Raw genomic sequence first — 24769 nt, 5'->3', positions numbered from 1 at the left:
TGTTTATTATCAAGAAAAAATAATCAGTTCTTTTTTAGTGAATTTCATTCTTTGAAAAGGTCATCTTTTCTTTTTTGGAAGTGAGAGTCATTGATTTATTCTCGCAAGTTTGCAGTCTCCTATCTATTTACATAATAATAATAATAATAATAGCTAGTTCTTTGTAGCGCTTTTCAGGACCGAAAGCCCTCTCAAAGCGCTTTACAGATATATATATTATTACCCCGGTCATCGGATTCAGGCTTACCCGCACACAATGTATGCACAATTTCCACTCCCTGGGGGCATTCCATCCAGGCGTCATTTTTACAAGCACACATTTGCTAATCTAAGCACATTAGCTTTCACATCCTACCGGGTACCCGTTTAACACCTGGGTGGAGAGTGGCAATTGTAGATCAACGTCCTGCCAAAGGACATAGTTGCGATTGATATAAATCACAAATAAGTTCCGATGATAAAAACTCTTTATAAACTTGTTAATTATGAATTTAATCGAGAAAATTATATGGTAGTCAAACGGGCATGTATTTGTGTATGAAGGGGGGGGGGGGATGCATGTCTATACACAAACATACATACATTGAATGGTTCTAAATCTAAAAGTACAGTGATCAATATCATCAATGACATTTTTTTCAATATGATCTGATAGGATACTAAGGCCATAATCCTCTGGAAGCATGTTCTTGAACACAACACCCAACCCCCCACCCCGCTTATTCATCGGCTGGCTGAGTCTTTGCAAAAAAAATCCTCAAATCCTGGACCCCCCCCCCCCCCCCCAAAAAAAAAAAAAAAAAAAAAAAAGTGCTCTCATCCCCCCCCCCCCCAGCATATTCAGCGACTGGCTAAGTGGTCGTGAAATTTTCGGCGCGATTTTCAAATTTTTAGACCCCCCCGCCTCTCCCCCCCCCCCTCGAAAAAATCCTGCGTACGCCCCTGGTTTCCACTATCATTTATCGTTCATGACTTGCTGGCGTACGCCGTAATCTCGATTTTATTTCCACAGATTCAAAAGTTAAAAGATGAATACTTATTAAAAATATACTTAATAAATTATTATTATAACTCTAAAAAAAATAGGAGGAAAAACATAAGAATTTGTCTCTATATATTTACGATTACCAATCAGTAACCTGCTGTTTGGAGAAGTTACTTTGTTTCCGGAATAGACCACTGATATTTATTTATCTTTTCATTATGTGCGTATACATATGGAAAATAAAACCAGCCAACCAACCGATTATAGTGACCGTTTTTGCTCAGAATTCTGAATCATCCCCCGTGATTTATGTGATTGCTTTTATAAAAATTGTTATGAGGGTTTACACTATTTTACCCACTTACTGCTTCATACATTATAATTCTTTTTTTTTCATTAATTGTATTTTCTCATACAAACTGACATGCATTCTAAGGGAGCGTCGGAGCTGCACCCATTATAGGCTTTGTTTGTTGGCTTCCTTTTCTTTGCCATTACCGTTGTTCTTGACATATATTTTTTACATATTTTTTAATTAATTTTAATGATTTAGAAATAAATTTGAATTGAACTGAATTAATTCAAATTAAGTTTAATTGATTTAAATTGATTTAAATCAAATTAAATATTTGTATTTCCACAGATCCACAAGTTAGATATTACAAGCTTGGAATTATATGATAACCAATCAGCATCCTGTTGTCTGGGGAAGTTTGTCAGTCTCCTGCCTCATCTTACAGACCTGATGATTGACATATGTTCCTTTCATGATGATTTCTACAAAGAGATTGCTGATCGAGCTTCTTCATCTCGGGTAATGTGTTTTTTGTTAAAGAAGCCAATAAAAAGAGATGCATAATACTTGTTTTGTGTCTAATTGGAGAGGTGTACGAGGTGCCACTCGTTAGAGACTGATGGGTTTGCACCATCTTTTATTCACATTTCCTACGTCACTTGCATGGGAACACCTTATTTGATTGTATTTCCACAGATTCACACATTTAAAGTTGAACACTTCAAATAATTATATTATCTCTACTTAAAAATGAAAAGAAGAGAGTCTGCCTCTAGACAAATAGGGTGACAAATCGGCAACCTGCTATGTGGAGAAGGTACTCTGTTTCCAGAATAGAGCAATTAATCCAGCCATATATTTTATAGCCGATTTTTATATTTTCCTGTGTCCATTATGTGGATATTAAAACCAACCAACAAAATAATTAGTCCATTTTCAAACAAAATAATTACTCCATTTTCCTTATCAAATTTCTTCTTATTGACCCCCCCCCCCCCCCCCACTCTCCCCAACTGTACAATTCTATATCATCTGCTGTGAATATGTGAATGCTTTAATGAATGCTACAATTTTCCCCATTTCATGCTATACCATGTTATGTATGACATTCATTTGAATTTCCACAGATTCAGAAGTTTATCATTAGTTCCTTGGACCTACATGTCGACCAATCAGCATCCTGTTGTCTGGGGAAGTTTCTTGGTCTCCTACCTCATATGACACACCTGGAGATTTGCTCATGTTCCTTTCATGGTGATTTCTACAAAGAGATTGCTGACCAAGCTTCTTCATCTCAGGTAAAATATACATTTTTTTAATGCAGAAAAACAAAAGATGCAAATATATTTATTTTTTTTAACCTGAAGTTGTGTGAAAGGAATACAAACAAATTGTTGTAAATATTCTATATACTTTTCCATGAATGTAAAATTGTTACAAATCAGGTGAAGAAAAAAAACAGTAGATGGGCTAGTACTAGTGTAGTACAAGTGAAGCATTATCTTGATTGAATCCAATATGTATTCAGTAGTGTGTCTTACACTAACTAATAACGCTGGCATTTGTAAATCTAAATGCTTTCGCTAATTTGATGAATTTCTAGTTTCATATGAAAGATTTGAAATTAATTTTCCCTTATACAATGTTCTACGTACTGTTCCAATAACTGCATCATTTCCTCAATGAAATGACAAATGCAATGCAAAACTAAGGAGATGTGAATTATTTGTTGACATATTATTCTTTTTCTTTGTAAATGTCATCAATTTTCTGGCTACTTTTACACGGGCTAGGGCTGGGAATTTTGGGTATATTTTTAATTCGGTAACCCGCTCAAATTTGAAACTTATAGATTAAAAAGTCACCTTCTAAAAAGTGCTAGATTCAGTCCCGTTGTTGTATCTAAATGTTCCTATTTCTTAAATTTGACTAATTATAGAGGCAAAATACCTTTAAATATGCATGCATACCTTGGTGAATATCGGAATATCTCGTATGAAGTTATTTCTTATCCATGTTTGGTGATGTTTAGTACCATTATCATGCCTCTGAAAGTAAAAAAAACTGGGGCAAAAATAGAAAGAGAACATGCGAGCTGCCATTTTGATTCGTGCAGAATAAATAAATCAGGCTAAAAACATTAATGTTGGAATAATAAAACGGCTTTCTAAAAAAATAATAATAATACTAATTATTCAAGACAAAATAAATATTTTTCTCTTATTCTAAACACGGCATGCTTCTTTTAAGAGCTGTAATTACCTAGTTATCACAACAAGATTCAATAATAATTGCTGTTGTAAGGCAAGTTCTGACTGGCCACGGAAGGAATGTGCAGTACACTTCATTACCATAGCTGTAATGCATGCCGAAACAAACCCAAACAAATATATGTGCTCTTTATACTAAGAAATCATTCAAAACTACGAGAGCACAATTGGAAAAACAACAACTATTCAAAATTACCATACATAACTTGAACAAAGAAACCAACATTTATCCAGAAGAAGCCACAGAAAAGTGATATTTGAGGAGTTACTAGGTAAATTGTTATCGGAATGTATGGGCCCGCTACGCGGTACGTGCAAATATATTGTTTATTTTGATCACAAAGGCTAGAATCCACTCTCCTGCCCTCTACGGTAAAAAGCAGTACCGGTATAACAATGGATTCAAGCATAGTGATTAGATATGTGCAGCACGCCCCTTTCGATAAAATATACCCAGAAACTCCTCGAAAATCACTATTTCTGTGGTATTTCCAGGACGACTATTGAATTCTTCGTCCATGTTATGTATTGTGTTTTACGATAATTTTGAGTAGTTCTCGAAGTTTGTGCTCTCGTAGTTTTTAACAATTTTTTTGGTATGATCACATACATTTGTTTGGGTTGGTTTCTTCAGTCCCCCCCCCCCCCCTCCCCTCCAGAGAATCCTGGATCATCTCCTGTGATTATGTGACAGTGCAGATTATTACAAGGGATTCCAACCTGTATGTCATTCATTTGTATTTATGGTTGTGCGACTTGAACCTTCAAGATGACAAATTAGCATCTTCTTGTTTGGGGAAGTGTCTCAGTCTCCTGCATCATCTTACATACCTGAATATTGAATCATGTTTCTTTTCATAAAGATTTTTAGAAAGAGATTGCTGTTCGAGCTTCTGATCATCTCCGGTAAAAAAAAATATATAATTAAAAAAAAATAACTGAGGAGAAATGAAAACATTGTTAACATATTTTGTCTTGTTCTTTGTATTGAGATTCCAGGTTAGAAATACAAATGCATGTAAATGACGTCAATTTTCTGGAAAATTTTCCATGGGCATAACACTTGTCAGCAATCGGGTAAAACACCAACAACAAAAACTACAACATGTAGATGTGCTAGTGATCCTGGTGAAGTATTTTCTGAGTCGAATTGAGTGCATTTTCAGTGCCTGAGGATACACTGATAATGACGAGATTTGTAAAATACCTACTTTCTCCAATTTGATTGATGAATTTCTACATGTAGCTTCGTATTAAAGGTTCTTAATTTTCTCTAATACAATATGCTACTGCCCCAATTACAATTTTTTCTCACCTATTTTCTTGCTCATCAGATATATTTTACGCCCTCTCCCCCCCCCCCCCCCCTTCAAAATTTTGGATCTTCTGCTGCGATTAAATGAATGCTTAATGTGAGAGTACAGGTTATCATAATGGTTTCCACTATTTTCTCAATGTTATGCTTCATGATCGATGCATTCGCCATTTATTTGTAAAATCTCAATTCTATCAATCTACAACCTTCCCCCTTAAAAAAATATCTGGTGATGCCTACCACACTTTGGCTAATATAGGTATGTACATAAAGTGAAACATATACAAATTAAAAGCATGAGAACTTATAATTCCCTCTCTACAGTTTCGTCTTCCTCACCTTTGCGGCTATATTGTGTTGTTTATCCACTGAAGTTTGTACTTATTATTAGTGATGCATACATGTGATATTAAGTATGCTGCATGAACATGCCTGATGCCAATCGATTTTCTATCCCTGCAGATCCAAACAGTCAACCTGGATTTCAGTGGGAATCATTACTTGCCAGAGCAAAGTCAGTCAGCATTCAAGCAGCTAGCCAAGTTTCTCTACTCTCTACCCTGCCTTACAACATTAGAGATCAAAGACAATGTATGTTTACCTGATGATTTCTTCACTGAACTAGCTTCCTTGGCTGCATCCTCCCAGGTAATAAGAAAAGTCAGTGCTCAGGCAGTAGAAACATGCATGGATGTAGAAGCACCTTTGCTGCTCTTCACCAATTTCCACACAGTAGTAAAACTTGCAAAGTAAAGGATTTTGTGCAGGAGTTTTTAAAACCAGACTCGTCCATTTAAAGATTAACGAAAAGAACCAGGATGAAATCGGGCAATAAATAAAGGAGAATAAACAGTAAGGTTATGAATCAATTACACAAAAAATGTATTGAGTAACTATTCTTCAGGAATCATACAATTATTTATGAAATTACATATGGATGAGAACTTAGCATGCTTCATTAATTAAGTATTGTGTACATGAAAATGTGAATTCCCCAAATAATCCTATCCTTTTTAAAATTTGAATTAGACCTTGAGTCTGTCAAATCTGTTCAGTTTATCGAATCGCTGTGTTTTTTATCACGCGGCGTGAAATATAGCTTGGATAGTAGAGGGTGAGGTAGAGAGAGAGAGAGAGAACGAGTGACATGAATTTTTGTTGGCAACCTAACATTAATGAATAGTGTTGGTAAAAACGAAATAGAACAAATACAAATCAGAGGTAAATGCCTCTTAGTTTATATGGCTCCGACACAAAAGGTGATGATGATGCTAAAGGCTTTACATGCTTTTTGGCTTGTCCGTCAGTCCCACTTTTCATTACTGCAATACTTGAGAACAATTATACCGATTTTAACCAAACGTTTAATGGAGTACATGTATGTATGAGCATACAAGGTTGAATTGAACTGATTTTGGGTAAAAGAGGTTAAATTGTACAGGTCACAGGCTCATGAAAGTGTCAAAATATTTCATTACCGCGATATCTTGGGAAGTATTCAAGCGATACAATCCAAACTTGGATCAAGTATGTATGAGCAGATTAAAGGGAGTGTATCATGGAAAATACTCGTTAACGCTGTCTACGTCTTCTTTTGGACAACTGCACGTAAACGAATGGACTTGATTAACTAGGTCAGCGCGCGCTAAACTGGGTCAGTGCGCGCTAGCGTTGGCGAAACAGACCGAATTAGTTCTCCTCACACTTCGGTTTCGCATATGTTGCACGCACATGAATGCTGCTGTCGCGTCGTCCGTAGTCGTAATCCAATTGGCCCCGGATAGGGCCACGTGAAAGACACAGTCTCTTCATGACACACTCCCTTTAAGATGAAGTGATTAGATTACGACTGTATTAGAGGGCAAAGGTGAAAGGTAAAAAACAGAATATTTTTTTTATTTTTGTGAATACCCCCCAAATGCTAGAAAATTTCTTGTATCAGTGTTAACTAAAAAGCATTGAAGCAAATCAGCTAAACTTGGACAAAGTATTTATGGACTGCTTACAAGGATGAACTGATTAGATTTCGGGTGTAAGAGGTCATGAAGGTGAAAGATTATGAGATCATAGGATCTTGAAAGTCTTTGAACTCCCCTCAGATACTTATCACTGTGATAATTAAACTAAAATATGAAATTCACAACATAATTCTGCTGATTTCATTATCAATGATGCATACATGTGATATTACTATGCTACATGAACATGACTGATGCCAATTGATTTCTATCCCAACAGATCCACACAGTCAACCTGGATCGGACGCAAGATTTTGTCATTCCACTTGAGAGTAATTTGCCATACAAGCAGCTAGCCAAGTTTCTCTGCTCTCTACCCCGCCTTACAACATTAGCGATCACTGGGAATATATATGTACATGATGATTTCTTCACTGAACTAGCTTCCTTGGCTGCATCCTCACAGGTGATAAGAAAATTCAGTGCTCAGGCAGTAGAAACATGCATTGACGTAGAAGCACCTTTGCTGCTCTTCATCAATTTTCACACAGTAGTAAAACTTGCAAAGTAAAGGATTTTGTGCAGGAGTTTTTAAAACCAGACTCGTCCATTTAAAGATTAACGAAAAGAACCAGGATGAAATCGGGCAAGAAATAAAGGAGAATAAACAGTGGGGTTATGAATCAATTACACAAAAAATGTATTGAGTAACTATTCTTCAGGAATCATACAATTATTTATGAAATTACATATGGATGAGAAATTAGCATGCTTCATGAATTAAATATTGTGTACATGAAAATGTGAATTCCCCAAATAATCCCATCCTTTTTAAAATTTGAATTGGACCTTGAGTCTGTCAAATCTGTTCAGTTTATCGAATCGCTGTGTTTTTTATCACGCGGCGTGATATATAGCTTGTAGAGTAGAGGGTGAGATAGAGAGATAGAGAGAGAACGGGTGACATGAATTTTTGTTGGCAACCTACCATTAATGAATAGTGTTGGTAAAAACGAAATAGAACAAACAAAAATCAGAGGTAAATGCCTCTTAGTTTATATGGCTCCGACACAAAAGGTGATGATGATGCTAAAGGCTTTACATGCTTTTTGGCTTGTCCGTCAGTCCCACTTTTCATTACTGCAATACTTGAGAACAATTATACCGATTTTAACCAAACGTTTAATGGAGTACATGTATGTATGAGCATGCAAGGTTGAATTGAACTGATTTTGGGCAAAAGAGGTTAAATTTTACAGGTCACAGACTCATGAAAGTGTCAAAATATTTCATTACCGCGATATCTTGGGAAGTATTCAAGCGATACAATCCAAACTTGGATCAAGTATGTATGAGCAGATTAAAGGGAGTGTATCATGGAAAATACTCGTTAACGCCTTCTATGTCTTCTTTTGGACAACTGCATGTAAACGAATGGACTTGATTAACTAGGTCAGCGCGCGCTAAACTGGGTCAGTGCGCGCTAGCGTTGGCGAAACAGACCGAATTAGTTCTCCTCACACTTCGGTTTCGCATATGTTGCACGCACATGAATGCTGCTGTCGCGTCGTCCGTAGTCGTAATCCAATTGGCCCCGGATAGGGCCACGTGAAAGACACAGTCTCTTCATGACACACTCCCTTTAAGATGAAGTGATTAGATTACGACTGTATTAGAGGGCAAAGGTGAAAGGTAAAAAACAGAATATTTTTTATATTTTTGTGAATACCCCCCTAAATGCTAGAAAATTTCTTGTATCAGTGTTAACTAAAAAGCATTGAGGCAAATCAGCTAAACTTGGACAAAGTATGTATGGACTGCTTACAAGGATGAACTGATTAGATTTCGGGTGTAAGAGGTCATGAAGGTGAAAGATTATGAGATCATAGGATCTTGAAAGTCTTTGAACTCCCCCCGATACTTATTACTGTGAAAATTAAACTAGAATATGAAATTCACAACATAATTCTTTTGATTCCATCATAAATGATACATGATATATTATGTTCATGCCTGATGCCAATCAATTTTCTATCCCTACAGATCCAAACAATCATCCTGCAATTACAGATGTATCCCATGGCACCTTTGGTACTAAGTAATTTGGCATCCAAGCAGCTTGACAAGTTTCTCTGCTCTCTACCCTGCCTTACAACCTTAGTGATCAATAGGAATGAACGTTTACGTGATGATTTCATCACTGAACTAGAATCCTTGGCTGCATCACCACAGGTAATAAGAAAAGTCAGTGCTCAGGCAGTAGAAACATGCATGGATGAAGTAGCACTTATGCTGTTCTTCATCAATGTTCACACAGTAGTATAACTAGCAAAGTTAAGGATTTTGTGTAGGAGTTTTGAAAGCCAGACTCGTCCATTTATAGATTTTTTTTAAAAGGACAAGATCGGGCAAGCAATAAAGGAGAAGAAACATTGAGGTTATAAATCAATTTAAAAAATATATATATTGAGTAACTATTATTCAGGAATCATAGAACTGTATATGAAATACATAAGCATGAGAACTTAGCATACTCTATGAATTTAATACTGTGTAGATGAAAATGTGAATTCCCCAAATACTCCAATCCTTTTTTCAATTTTAACTATTATATGATGCATACATGTAATAATGTGTATGCTACATGTACATGGCTGCTGCCAATTGATTTTCTATCCCTACAGATCCAAACGGTCAACCTGGATTTATATAGGTATAATGCCAGGCAATGTGAATTACTAAGTCAGTCAGCATCCAAGCAGCTTGCCAAGTTTCTCTGCTCTCTACCCTGCCTTACAACATTAACGATCAATGGGAATGAACGTTTACCTGATGATTTCTTCACTGAACTAGAATCCTTGGCTGCATCCTCACAGGTAATAAGAAAAGTCAGTGCTCAGGCAGTATAGAAACATGCATGAATGAAGTAGCACGTATGCTGTTCTTCATCAATTTTCACACAGTTGTGTAACTAGCAAAGTAAGGATTTTGTGTAGGAGTTTTGAAAGCCAGACTCGTCCATTTATAGATTTAAAAAATAACCATGACGAAATTGGGCAGAAATAAAGGAGAAGAAACATTGGGGTTGTGAATCAATACAAAAAATCTATTGAGTAACTACTCTTCAGGAATTATAGAATTAAATATGAATTTACGTAAGCATGAAAACTTTATACTTCAAGTATGAAATATTGTGTACATGAATATTTGAATTCCCCAAAATATCCTATCCTTTTTCCAATTTTAACTTGACCTTGAGTCTGTTCAGTTTATCGAATTGGTGGTTTCATCACGTGGCGTGAATTAGCTTGGAGAGTTTAGGGTAAGATAGCAAGAGAGAACGAGCGAAATAAACTTTTGTTGGCAACCCAATGTTAAATCCCCACTGCACTACTTGTAGCTAATTGCGCCCTCTATATAGCAAACGATGCATACTCGGTGTCTGTTGGTACCCCATGCACCCCTTTTTATGCCTCCGTTACGAAGTAATTATGTTTTCGGGTTGTCCGTCCGTACGTCCCGTTCTCGTGATCACGTTATCTCAATAACCGATTGATGGATTCCTGCCAAACTTAGATCATGTATGTGTTTCTTGACAAAGCTAATGAATTGATTAGATTTTGGGTTCACAAGGTCACAGTGCTCATTATGTATGCAACAAGAGCTTGTGATCACGTTATCTCAAGAACTGATTGATAGATTCCTGCCAAACGTAGGTCATGTATGTATCTTGCAAAGCCAATGAATTGATTACATTTTCGGGTCACGATGTTAAAGGTCACAGGGCTCATTATGTATGCATAAATATCTCGTGATCACATCAATAGAACCGATGGAGGGATTACCATCAAACTTAAGTCATGTATGTATCTTGCAAAGCTAATGAACTGATTATATTTTAGGGACATAAGGTCAAAGATAAAAGGGTCATACATGTATATGAAAAAAAGCTTGTACTCACGATATTCTGACAACGTGTTAATGGATTACAACTAAACTTGAATTTGAAAAATTGCTTCTGTTTTGGTATGTGAAATGGCTCTATGGCGGAGGCATCATTTTCAACTTCATGCAGTCGAAGTTCCATCTAGTTCTTATCTTGATTGAGAACTGATTTGATGAGATAACCATGACCTGCCAGTGACCTTGCAGCGAGGTCTAACCCCCCTGGCCAAACTAGTGCAGATGTGCTTTAATGAATAGTGTTGGTAAAAACAAAGTAGAACAAATGAAATCCCAAGGTACATGCCTTTAATTGTTTGTTATGCCTCTGTCACTGAAGGTGATGCATGGAGGCAATACATATGTGTTTGGTCCCGCTTCTCGTTACCGCGATAACTTGAGCAAAGTTACATGGATTTTAACCAAACTTGGATAGAGTATGAGCATGCAAATATGAACTGATTTGATTGTGTGTAGAACAAGTAAAATGTTAAAGGTCTCAGACTAAAAAAAGGTGTTTAAAATACAGATAATATTCCATTACCGTGATGACTTGGAAAATATTAAAGCAATACAAATCAAATTTTAATGAAGTACTATAAAAGGATGACTGATTTAAACTGATAGAGGGGAAATAGTCAGAAAGTCATTAAAATATTTGAAAGTACAAGAAGTAAACAAGGAAATATTGTTATACTGTGTTAACTTGAAAAGGATCAAAGCAATTCAAACCTAACCAAACCAAACAGATATTCATATATCTTTTAGCATACCAGGATGGACTGATTAGATTTAGGGTCTAAGAGGTCATGAATGTGAAATATTATAGGATCTTGAAAGTGTAACAAATTCTAGAAAATATATTATTACTGTGATAATTTAACAAACATCGAACCTAGTATGTAAAACCACTCAAATATTAAATGAAAAAGCATATGGGTTCATGAGGTCAGATGTTACAGGTCACAGGATAATTTATCAATGAATATACATATGCAGGGCATATTAGAGACGCTTTCCTATTCATCCTGTGTCATTGAGAGGGAGGGGGCTGGAGAGCTACACCATGATGACAAAGTAATTTCTGCCAAACTGTGTTGAAACTCCTTTTGTTTGAGAAACCACACAATATGAAATTTGTTTTCCTCTCGATTTGTACATCATCGCCCCCTCTCATTACTGCTGTTCAATTTGAAGTATCTAATAAATAATAATATCTAATGAATTGTAATGGTAATTTTTACTAACTCTACATGTACGTGTGTAACCTTGCTTATAGATTGACATGTATAGCCCAAAAATAGTGGTTTCAAAGAAAAATAAAAGTGCATTCATAGGGGGAAACGGAACTTGTCTTCTTTACCCTCCTTTTGCAGGCAATCACATTTTATTTATTTCCTTTTTTCTCTAAAAATCTGTGTGCACTGTCATGTCAGAATCCTTACTTCAGGGAAAAACAGCATATCAGCATGATACAGGAGTGGTCAGTAAGAAAACAACAAAAACAACAACGGTGGTCAGAACAACAACGACAACAACAACAACAGTGGTTACAACAACAGCAACAGGAGCAACTACAACAACAACAACGACAACAACAACGACAACGGTGGTCAGAACAACAACGACGACAACAACAACAACAACAGTGGTTACAACTACAACAACAACGACAACAACAACAACGGTGGTTAGAACAACAACGACAACAAAAACAACAACAATGGTGGTCAGTAAGAAGATATCATCAACAACAACAACTCAACCAGTGTGAAAGGCCAATGCCTAGTACACACCAACAGCCATACCCCCCTAACCATGTTTCCCTGCTGGAGTCAGCACCACCTTCTGGACAGTTCAAGAGTTTTCATCACAGAGGTATTCAATCAGAGCCAGAACAAATCAACCAACTCTCAACTTATCAGCAACTTTCACCGATAACGCCACTCCAATCTACATTTGCACCAGATCAATCGACCAACCAACAACTTGAGGAGTTTGATCAGTATCTGCAGTCCTATCTTTCTTCCCAGCATAACGCAAATAATGGTAATGGAACTCAATACTCATCAAACTTGAGTTATCAAGAAATGCTAGAACATTCGCCACACCATGGTCTAGGAGAAGCAACACAGGACACCGTTGCAAGCCAGAGACAGGAAGTTGCAACCCCAATAGAAACTGATGACACCTTGCTATCATCATCTTCAGTATACATCAATTACCGAACTTCAGTGTATCAAGGAGGGCTGTCAATTGGAAAGAAACCAATCTATGAGAATGTTGATACCCTCGCCATGCCCTCAACCAGTGGATTGAGTTCTGCACAAAGCAGAACTGATGCAGGTATGGAAATCAGGCTCAATACTTTGTATATGCCCTTATAATCACCATGCAATGATCATGGTATGACAGGGTCAGGTGGAATATATTTTCTTTCATTCACAAAATGGGAAAATCATTGTAGAGTTATCACGGTGTCGTCACCATACTGTGCATCACATGGTTTAATTTTCAAACCCTGCCGCACCAATGATTTCCCTTGGCAAGATATCATTCTACAGTTGCCACTCTCCAGGTGTTAAATTGGTACTCGGTAATTAGAGTTCATATAACCCCTTTCGTCTAGTGTGTTAGGACAAAGCATTTAATTCGAGTAATGTGTTTTTCTTTCATGATGTAACTTTTAGCTATAAAACAGATATGTATTCTGTCAAATTATAAGTTAAACAAAAAATATTCTTTAGTTTAACCTGTAACGTTAATCATAAAAGAATAGGAATAATTAGATTTCAATATGATTTTATCAAACATTGAAAAGTACATGCAATCATATCATAGTCATAATTAAATCAAGTATGGGCAATCCCCCAAAGAAAGTGATACGTTATAAGAGAGTCTACAATACATGTAGAAATAACATCGTTGCTTGTATTGTATATGCATATTGTAAATACTTGTACTCGCATATAAGATTGTTAAGTTCTTTTCAAATACAAAATTTGTTATAAATTGTTCAAAGCTTTACTATAATTCAGTTTTATATTCTTTATTTGAGGTTCTTTCGCAACTGGATATCATCCCATTTTGTATTTCTTTTGTTTTACTGCAGCTCCAGTCGAGAGTAGACGAATTCCTGAACATCGGTAAGTAACATAATTATACGACTACCTTTTTCTCTTTCTCTCTCTCTCCCTCTCCCTCATTCTCATTCTATATCCCCATATCTCTCTCATCCTGACCCTCTCTCTCGCTCTCCCATTTCTCAATTCATCTATTTCTATTGCTGTCTTCAACATTTCTTCTACCGTTATAATCGTCTGTTTGGAGCCAGAACGGCATTTACTGATTATAATTTGACACACTTTTACGCCTTCATCACACTATCCTATTGTCTTATCGTGAGGCTTTTTATTTCTTTCTAATGACATTTGATGAAGTTATGCCATGATTGAAAAAAATCAGGTTGGCTTTGAAGAAGAAAACAAATTAAAAATTGTTATTCTATTAAAAAACATAAGCGGCCCTAGAGCAGAATTGCAGTTTTAAAAACATATATATATATACATCAATGACAAATTTAAATTACACGTAATACATATACATGGTAACATTATGGTAGTAAAATTGCTGTTCTTGTTGTACATATAATATATAATTGTGCTCATACGACACCTGCTCCGGCTACACTTACTCCACGGCAATTCAGTACATTATTAGTCAAACTCCCAATCCCAAGCCCGGTTAAGAAATCTACACCGTACCCAACCCAACACCAAGCACAAACCCAGCTCAAAACCCCAACAACAAATTCAACCCCAACCCCACATTCCTGATGTACTAAAGCCTGGAGCAAGCTCTGCCAGAGCAAGTATCGGGTCGCCATCGTTGCACATTATGGCAGATTGATTGGTACATATACTGAACTCCGAATATTATTACCATATTTGCCATACAATTATATATAGAAAGTTAGATATGAGCTAGCCATGGATGTAGAGTATCCAAAATCCAAAGGATTGATTATTTGAAAACCATTTTCACATCCCAGTTTCCCCCCTCTCAACCTGGCTTTTAAGCCTCTCATCCTCCCCTCTCCGATCCCGCACCCTCTCTCCGTTTAAAAAGTTTCCAATTCCCAATCACTATTATCTTAATGTTGATTGTTTCTCTCTCCCTCACTCTCTTTTTTTCTAAACTTTCCATCTGCCCCTCTCTGTTTTTGTATCTCACAATCTCTCTATGCCCCCTCCTCCTTCTCTTTATATCTCTCTCTGTCTCTTTGTATCGTTATCTCTCTTCATCTCTCTCTCTCTCTCTCTGTCCCTCTCTCTTTCTCCCTTCTTTATCTTTTGTCTGTCTCTCACCCTGTCTCTCTCCCTGTCTTTTTTTCTCACTCTCACTCTCTCTCTGTCTCTTTTCCTGTCTCTCTCTCTCTCCCTCTCATGTCTCTTTTTTTTAATGTTTCTCTCTGTCTCTCCGTGTTTCTCTCTTTCCCTCTCCCTCTTTTTATCTGTCTCTCTATCACATAGCAAACGCAATAACAGTGACGATGGCGATGATGATGATGATGGTGGTGGTGATAGAGTTGATGAGAGCCTGGAACAACGTCCAAGAAAACGACGAGCTAAGACGGATCGTCAACCTACCTCACCGTAGGATCCTCAGGATGAAATGCAATAGCACTATTGAATAACATCCAGAGCGGAATTCGGCGGTAGCGAGAATTTATCTTACACACACACTGATGGAATACTTATTTGAATTCTAACATGTCCTATTTTGATTTCTTGCCATTCTACCTCAAAACAGCTGTTACATATAAATGCAATACTAATTTAATATGCAAACAGTTACAAGTACTTAACTGTCAATCAATTATGCAATATAAGTCATCAGGTTTTTTTTCTTTTCTATTGGCATATATTGATGAATTTGCTAGGAGTCTGAAATTGTATAGTTTTCATGATATCTTGCCTTCTTTTGTAATACAATAACAGTGCGTTCATCTTAACAGTATTACCTCTAGGATCTATGCAAATTGTACATGTTCTCTATATATTAGTTATATTCTATGCCACTATTTATTTGTTAATGGATGGACAGATGTTTATATCATATTAACTGATTATGAAATGTAATGCATGTAATGTTTAATGTTTGCTTTAGGCCATGGGTCTATTTGTGTTTTTTGCTTTTTGGGGCATCGCACGAAAATCCTCTGGCAAGACATTAATCTTTATGTGCCTCTCTACATCCAGGTGTAGGAAATGTTTACCTGTTACAAAGAAACCTGAAGGTCATATTTTCCTATAACGTTTGCTAGCCCGGCTAAAGTTGGGGTAATGATAATAATGTACAGCGCTTAGAACCATAAACTCTGTATACGATACCGTTATACAGCTTATACATTAAAGCGCTTAGTAGTATTTGTATTATGCGCTCTCTAAATGCCTGTTCACTTCTAACTTAGAAATGAAAGATTCATTCACTTATTCAAGAAATTATTTTTGTATTTTGCACATACCATGATGGTTGCAAGGTTTTATTAGCATTTGATAAGGTCTTTTTTATGTGCGGCTTGAGCATTTAATTTCAAATGTATTAGTGTTTTGGGCGCCTTACATATCTTATATACAATATCTTTGTGTATGGAGCATCATTATTTCTTGTATTTGTGTGTATTTTCTCAAACTCCGAGCAGAAATCTAGACTTTCTTCTATACATATATGTATGTATTGTGCATTCGCAAACGATAACCAGTTCAGGTATCAACAGATTATTGTTGACAGCTGGTCACACCAACAGTCTCTGTATTATGATCCCTAATAGGACATTCAAATTCATGTTAATTTATACATTTAAAGTCAACTTTATTTCAGTGAAAGAAAATCAAAAAGTTAAATGGATATTACACTGGTCCTCTGTCAGAAGAAGAGAAATAGGCTTACTTCCTCCTCAACTGAAAAGAGGCAGGGTCAGGAATGGCTAAGTTTTTTTCATAATTTTATCAAGGAAGAAATGCCAAGCAAAGTGAGCTGTGATATGTATGAGTTATTCAAACGATTGAATAAGTGAACTCTAAATGTTATATTGGACATATCAAAGGACTGCATATAATTTATTAAAGGGAAATCCACCCTAACAGCAAGTTTGTTTAAAAGAAAGAAGAAAAATATGAAAAGCAGTTCAGTGAAAGTTTGAATGAAATCGGACAAACAATAATAAAGTGCCATATATAGCCCAACCGTTGTTAGCTGATTTATAAAGTGCTTTAATTACCAACCATAAGTCTGCAAGTGTTTGTTTAATATTACACATTTATCTTACAAATGTATTTCAACGATTGCCATTAGACCATGCAGTTACTAGATGGATAGAAAGATATATAGATAGATGAATGGTCTGTTGATAACAATTTTGTTTTAAAGATAAATTTAAAAGGATAGTGTGCACACAAAGAAAATAATCAGCATTGACAACAAACTAACAATTTAACGATTAGCATATTGTACCACATCTCAATTTATTTTGTATAACCTAATACGGCATGTGATTCAATATTCTACGTGAAAATGTTAAACCTAAAGATATTGGTGTAATTGACTTTGAGGGGTCTGAGTTATGTCATGACAATGTTAAAAAAAGATATCAAAACCTAAAAGCATTGGTTGATATATTTCTGCATTAATCTGTTAAATATAGCAATTGGAATTGTAATTAATTTTAATGAGTCCGTCCCATATAAAAAGCTTAAAGAATATGATAGAGGTATTATTATGTTTCAAGACAAGTTTCACTTGAATGTGCTGTCTAACAGTTTTCATTGAATAATTATGTTTGTTTGTACTTGAGAACATTTATGAAATAAAATCACTCATTGTCATTCCATCAATGCCAATAAATGCATACTTGTCACTGTTCTTACTGTGCCAGACCATAGGTATTACGCCTGGAGTTGCGATCAATCATACACAAATTGGCAACTCTTTGACGTATCTTGCGAGCTCCCCTTCCTTTTTTTTTACATGAATTTCATAACTTTCATTTTCTTTGTTATTGATGAAGGAATTTATTTGTTCACACATTGCTTGAATAATAACATATTTGAAATAATGTGATTGACAACAAATATTTGTTTCCGATTTGTTTTAGTTCATAAAGAGCAAATGGGAGGGGAGCTCACAAGATACGTCACAGAGTGGCCAATTTGTGTTTGATTGATCACAATTTCAAAAATACTTAACCTTCTTAATTTTAACCACAATTTCCTACACTTTCAATGACCTGTTCCTCTCATTTTTCTGCTTCTATCAAAACCAACTTAATATCAGGGTGGACTTCCCCTTTAAGAACAGGTATAATGTGCTAGTCAAACTATATTTTTTCTTCAAATAAGGGAACCATTATGCAGCGTTTAATTCCTTGAAAAGTGCAATGGAACAAAAGGGGTTAGCTAGAACACGGTCCTGCTTGTATTTGATTGTCTGGTTGTTTATATTAGTTAGTTTGTTGTTGTTGTTGTTTGAGTGTCTCTCTTTGTCCCTCCATCTCTTTCCCTTTCTCTTTCTCTGCATGTCTCGCTCTTCCCGTCTTTCTTTCTCTTCCCCTTTCTCTTTCTCTGCATGTCTCACTCTTCTCGTCTTTCTTTCTCTTAACCCTTCTCTCTTCCAGGCTCCTCCTGTGCCTATATCTTTCCATACATGTCTGTTTTCCCTGACTTCACATTTCACCTGTACAGGGTATAGTTGTAAATATGGCTGTCGACATTTTAACGGTCTTCTCTCTCCCCCTCTGTTACTCTCTCTCTCTCTCTCTATCTCGCACTCTTTCTCTCTGTCAAGTTCTCCCTGCTCTCCCCTTTTCTCCCCTCTCTTACACGCTCACGCACACACACACACACACACACACACACACAACTTTTCTCTCTCTTTCTCTCACTCTCTGTCAAGTTCTCCGTGCTCTCTCTCTCTCTTTCCCTTTCTCTGCATGTCTCACTCTTCCCGTCTTTCTTTCTCTTAACCCTTCTCTCTTCCAGGCTCCTCCTCTGCCTATATCTTTCCATACCTGTCTGTTTTCCCTGACTCTCTCTCTCTCTCTCTCTCTTTCTCTGCATGTCTCACTCTTCCCGTCTTTCTTTCTCTTAACCCTTCTCTCTTCCAGGCTCCTCCTGTGCCTATATCTTTCCATACCTGTCTGTTTTCCCTGACTCTCTCTCTCTCTCTCTCTCTCTCTCTCTCTGCATGTCTCGCTCTTCCCGTCTTTCTTTCTCTTAACCCTTCTCTCTTCCAGGCTCCTCCTGTGCCTATATCTTTCCATACCTGTCTGTTTTCCCTGACTCTCTCTCTCTCTCTCTCTCTCTCTCTTTCTCTGCATGTCTCACTCTTCCCGTCTTTCTTTCTCTTAACCCTTCTCTCTTCCAGGCTCCTCCTCTGCCTATATCTTTCCATACCTGTCTGTTTTCCCTGACTCTCTCTCTCTCTCTCTCTCTGCATGTCTCGCTCTTCCCGTATTTCTTTCTCTTAACCCTTCTCTCTTCCAGGCTCCTCCTCTGCCTATATCTTTCCATACCTGTCTGTTTTCCCTGACTCTCTCTCTCTCTCTCTCTCTCTGCATGTCTCGCTCTTCCCGTCTATCTTTCTCTTATCCTTTCTCTCTTCCAGGCTCCTCCTGTGCTTATCTTTCCATACCTGTCTGTTTTCCCTGACTCTCTCTCTCTCTCTGCATGTCTCGCTCTTCCCGTCTTTCTTTCTCTTATCCTTTCTCTCTTCCAGGCTCCTCCTGTGCCTATATCTTTCCATACCTGTCTGTTTTCCCTGACTCTCTCTCTCTCGCTCTCTCTCTCTCTGCATGTCTCACTCTTCCCGTCTTTCTTTCTCTTAACCCTTCTCTCTTCCAGGCTCCTCCTCTGCCTATATCTTTCCATACCTGTCTGTTTTCCCTGACTCTCTCTCTCTCTCTCTCTCTGCATGTCTCGCTCTTCCCGTATTTCTTTCTCTTAACCCTTCTCTCTTCCAGGCTCCTCCTCTGCCTATATCTTTCCATACCTGTCTGTTTTCCCTGACTCTCTCTCTCTCTCTCTCTCTGCATGTCTCGTTCTTCCCGTCTTTCTTTCTCTTAACCCTTCTCTCTTCCAGGCTCCTCCTGTGCCTATATCTTTCCATACCTGTCTGTTTTCCCTGACTCTCTCTCTCTCTCTCTCTCTCTCTCTCTCTGCATGTCTCGTTCTTCCCGTCTTTCTTTCTCTTAACCCTTCTCTCTTCCAGGCTCCTCCTGTGCCTATATCTCTTCATACCTGTCTGTTTTCCCTGAGTCTCTCTCTCTCTCTCTCTCTCTGCATGTCTCGTTCTTCCCGTATTTCTTTTTCTTAACCCTTTCTCTCTTCCAGGCTCATCCTGTGCCTATATCTGTCCATACCTGTCTGTTTTCCCTGACTCTCTCTCTCTCTCTTTCTCTCTGCATGTCTCGCTCTTCCCGTCTTTCTTTCTCTTAACCCTTTATCTTCCAGGCTCCTCCTGTGCCTATATCTTTCCATACCTGTCTGTTTTCCCTGACTCTCTCTCTCTCTCTCTCTCTCTCTCTGCATGTCTCACTCTTCCCGTCTTTCTTTCTCTTAACCCTTCTCTCTTCCAGGCTCCTCCTGTGCCTATATCTTTCCGAATCCGGGCTAACTCGGCCCACGGGACTACTCGGCCCAGCTGGAAAAACTGGGCCGAGATGTCCCGACCTGATTAATCGATCGAGAGATACCAATTTGTATATGTTTGTGCTCTTTGTGACTTAGTAATGCCCTTTCCAACCAAAATCTTTAATGGAATTGTGTTAAATGATACCAATGAAGATAATTTATAACTTATCTTTAGGTAAAATGACCAAAAAAATGACATTTCGGACAATTTACTCACAGCTCGCAATCCGCATTGCCGCACGTACATTAAATGTGCGTTGTATCTACTCGGACCACTGAAATTCGAGCAGTGTTTTTGTCGGTAAATCACTGCAAAAATATCATTTTTATCTCGTATGAAGGTCTATTTTTTATTCCTGACACAGATTTCATTATTGAGAAGTCGAATATAGTACATTTTAGACGAGATGGTTGATGTTTGTTCACATTCTTTCGTCCTGGCCGTAAATTAGCAGACTACTGCCTAGTGCTACCGCAGCAGCTCAGCTCAGTGTGCAGCTAGCCGTACAGCGCCGCCGGCCGGGTCGCGAATTTTTTTTCCGTACTCGAGAGGGCAAATACCCCATGTGCGCATGCGCGTGGACTTGTGATTTCTCTGCTACTTCCCATACGAAATGTACATGTATTCGCATCTACTGTGCACGATTCGCGTTCTACGAGTAAACGATGGCATAGTAGTCTTCAAACACAGACTCTGATTTGCCAGTTTGACAAAACAATTACGCATATATCGTGCGTAGCAATAGTACTAGTATTCAAGTCTGAGTAGTTGTATGATTCAGACATTTTAGTGCTTACAGAAATGCATCCCAAATTGAATAGCATGGTATAGTAGTCTGCAAGCACAGACGCTAATCGGACAGTTTGACAACATAGTGTCTTGAGTAGTGCTTTATATTCAAATATGTGTAGTTTTATGATTCAGACCCTACTGGTGCGTGTATTGGAAAGGCATCTTGAGAAGGCCAATAAATGACCTCATGGTGTGTGGGTTTGTTCAGAGCCAGAAGGGCATTCGTTGTGTTAAGAGTTAACATCCTTCTGGCTCTCAGCAGACCATGATTATAAATAAAAGTAATACAGAGAGTGCGAGCATACTGGAGGGAGGGCTAGAGAGAGAGAGAGAGAGAGAGAGAAAGAGAGAGAGATATGGAGAGAGAGAGAGAGAGAGAGAGAGAGAAAGAGTGTGAGAGAGCAGTGGCACAATACATAGGCCTACCATGGGGTCTGGAATCATTAAACTACACAAACTTGCATAAAATCACTACTCATCAATACACAATATATTATTATGTCCTTGCAGACTACTATACTACACTCTACACATTGAGATGCATTTCTAACGCACGCACCAGTAGGGTCTGAATCATACATCTACGCAGACTTGAATAAAGTACTTCTCAGCACACTACTAGTATGTTGTCAAACTGTCAGATTAGCGTCTGTGCTTGCAGACTACTATACCATTCTATACAAGTTGGCGACTTGAATAAAGTACTTCTCAGCACACTACTAGTATGTTGTCAAACTGTCAGATTAGTGTCTGTGCTTGCAGACTACTATACCATTCTATACAAGTTGCAATGTATTTCCATATGCACTACTGGGTCTGAATCATACAACTACACAGACTTGAATAAGCACATCGCGACACATACGCATATTGATTTGTCAAACTGGCAAATCAGAGTCTGTGTTTGAAGACTACTGTGCCATCGTTTACTCGTAGAACGCGAATCGTGCACAGTACATGCGAATACATGTACATTTCGTATGGGAAGTAGCAGAGAAATCATAAGTCCACGCGCATGCGCACATGGGATTTTTGCTCTCTCGAGTACGGAAAAAAAATTCGCGGCCGGGTCGGCGGGGGAATTCACTGACTCGGCGCCCGTACTGGGCCGCTGCACTGCATTGCATGATTGTACTGCCCAATTTGATCGAGTGATGTGAGTATAACTAATCAAACTAGATCTATATCTAGCCTACTGTATTATCATTATTCATTCCGAGTAGAATATCCAATTTGATTTAATGAGTAAACTAGACCTAGATCTATATCTACTGTAGCTACATCATTATCATATACTAGATTAGTCATTCAGAGTAGAATATTAGATTAATGAAGGAATGGAATTTTTCTTTTTCATAATCAGATAATCATATTTTACTCCTAAAAGTTAAAGACTTGATAAATAGCTAGATCTAACGTAAGGGCCTAGCCTGTACTGTAAGAGAAGTGAGCTGAAGAATCGCCTTCTTCTTTTATTTTGGAGGGGCAGGCGCGTAGCCAGGGGGGGGGGGGCAGTGGGGGCGGTCGCCCCCCCCCCCAAAAAAAAAAAAAAAAAAAGAAAAAAGGAAGAGGACGTAGGAAGAAAAAGGATTAAGAGTCGAGAACGGTACAACGAATCGTCTTCTTTCTCTAATTATTTAATGAAACATCAATGCTTTCGCGCGAGAAGGGGGGACAGAACTGAATTCAGATAAGGATAAAGAGTCGAGAACGGTACAACGAATTGTCTTCTTTCTCTAATAATTTATAAAACGTCAATGCTTCCACGCTTCGCGCGGGAGCGGGAAACTCAATTCAGACAAGGATTTAGAGAAGTGAGCTGAAGAATCGCCTTTTTATTTTTTTGGAGGGGGCTGCTTCAAAAAAATTCTACAAAAAGAAGGTATTGGCTTCAAGTTTTTTGTATAAATAATGCAGCCCCCACCCCCCATCCCCCCAAACAAACCAAAAAAATCTCCTTTTTGTTCCCTTTTTCTGGGAATCAAAGAGATATATACAAAGCAAAGCAATAATTAAGACATGATATTGCAATGACGTGCCGGTGCATGGAGGGGCAGGGGCAGAGGCGGCCCTCCCGGGGGGGGGGCACAGTGCCCCCCACTTTTTCAGATACCCCAAAAGTGCCCCTTTTTACATAGGAAAAGTGCCCCTTTTCATTTGACAAGTGCCCCTATTACTTAGTAAAAGTGCCCCTTCCCCCTTTTCACCTCTGACGAGTGCCCTTTTTTATTTTTGACACGTGCCCCTTTTCCTTCGACATGTTCTCATTTTCCTTTGCAATAAGTGTCCATTTTCCATTCTCATAAATCTTGAAATAATCTTGAATAAGTGCCCTTTTCACTTTTAATAAGTGCCCCCTTTACCTCTCATAATTGCCCTATTCAAAACTGAGAGGTGCTCCTTTTACTTTGACAACTTCCCCTTTTTTCCTTTATAAGAAGTGCCCCTTCTCCTTTTTATAACTATCCCCTTTTTTAAACTCGGATGAGCACACCTTTCATTTTAACATGTGCCCCTCTTATTTTCTAATAAGTGCCCCTTTTCCTTATGATAAGTGCCCCCATTAAAAAGAAAGAGTTCCTTCCCCTTCTCATAACTGCCCCTTTTAAAAATCTGAACGGTGCCCCCTTTTCATTCAACAAATGCACATTTTCCTTTATTATAAGTGCCCCTTTTCATATCTGGTCAATGCCCCTTTTCAACTCTGATAATTCCCCTTTTAATAATGATACGTGCCCCTTTTCCTTTCTAATAAGGGAACTATCTCGTCTAAAATGTACTATATTCGACTTCTCAATAATGAAATCTGTGTCAGGAATAAAAAATAGACCTTCATACGAGATAAAAATGATATTTTTGCAGTGATTTACCGACAAAAACACTGCTCGAATTTCAGTGGTCCGAGTAGATACAACGCACATTTAATGTACGTGCGGCAATGCGGATTGCGAGCTGTGAGTAAATTGTCCGAAATGTCATTTTTTTGGTCATTTTACCTAAAGATAAGTTATAAATTATCTTCATTGGTATCATTTAACACAATTCCATTAAAGATTTTGGTTGGAAAGGGCATTATTAAGTCACAAAGAGCACAAACATATACACATTGGTATCTCTCGATCGATTAATCAGGTCGGGACATCTCGGCCCAGTTTTTCCAGCTGGGCCGAGTAGTCCCGTGGGCCGAGTTAGCCCGACTCCATCTTTCCATACCTGTCTGTTTTCCCTGACTCTCTCTCTCTCTCTCTCTCTCTGCATGTCTCGCTCTTCCCGTCTTTCTTTCTCTTAACCCTTCTCTCTTCCAGGCTCCTCCTGTGCCTATATCTTTCCATACCTGTCTGTTTTCCCTGACTTTTCACATTTGTGCAGGGTGTAGTTGTAAATACGGCTGTCGACATTTTAACGGTCTTCTCTCTCCCCCGCTATTGCTCTCTCTCTCTCTCTTTCTCTGTCAAGTTCTCTCTGCTCTCCCCTCTCTTATACGCTCACGCACACACACACACACAAGTTTTTCCTCTCTTT

At 38.0% G+C, this 24769-nt stretch overlaps 2 protein-coding genes across 2 annotated transcripts; both read left to right on the top strand.

Moving 5' to 3' along the window:
* The first annotated feature begins 1574 nt into the window (after positions 1-1574).
* On the top strand, positions 1575-5618 carry LOC115925269. Its single transcript, XM_030988916.1, has 3 exons — positions 1575-1799; positions 2408-2578; positions 5328-5618. Exons 1-3 carry the CDS (start codon positions 1731-1733, stop codon positions 5616-5618), a joined length of 531 nt encoding a protein of 176 aa, XP_030844776.1. The 5' UTR covers positions 1575-1730.
* A 6837-nt stretch (positions 5619-12455) lies between these two features.
* LOC115925268 lies at positions 12456-15424 on the top strand. Its single transcript, XM_030988915.1, has 3 exons — positions 12456-13111; positions 13878-13911; positions 15298-15424. Exons 1-3 carry the CDS (start codon positions 12547-12549, stop codon positions 15422-15424), a joined length of 726 nt encoding a protein of 241 aa, XP_030844775.1. The 5' UTR covers positions 12456-12546.
* The last annotated feature ends 9345 nt before the right edge of the window (positions 15425-24769 follow it).

Source organism: Strongylocentrotus purpuratus, unplaced genomic scaffold, assembly GCF_000002235.5.
Source record: "Strongylocentrotus purpuratus isolate Spur 01 unplaced genomic scaffold, Spur_5.0 spur5_scaffold_18, whole genome shotgun sequence".
NCBI classification, from domain to species: domain Eukaryota; kingdom Metazoa; phylum Echinodermata; class Echinoidea; order Camarodonta; family Strongylocentrotidae; genus Strongylocentrotus; species Strongylocentrotus purpuratus.
This window is presented reverse-complemented; position numbering and strand designations above follow the sequence as displayed.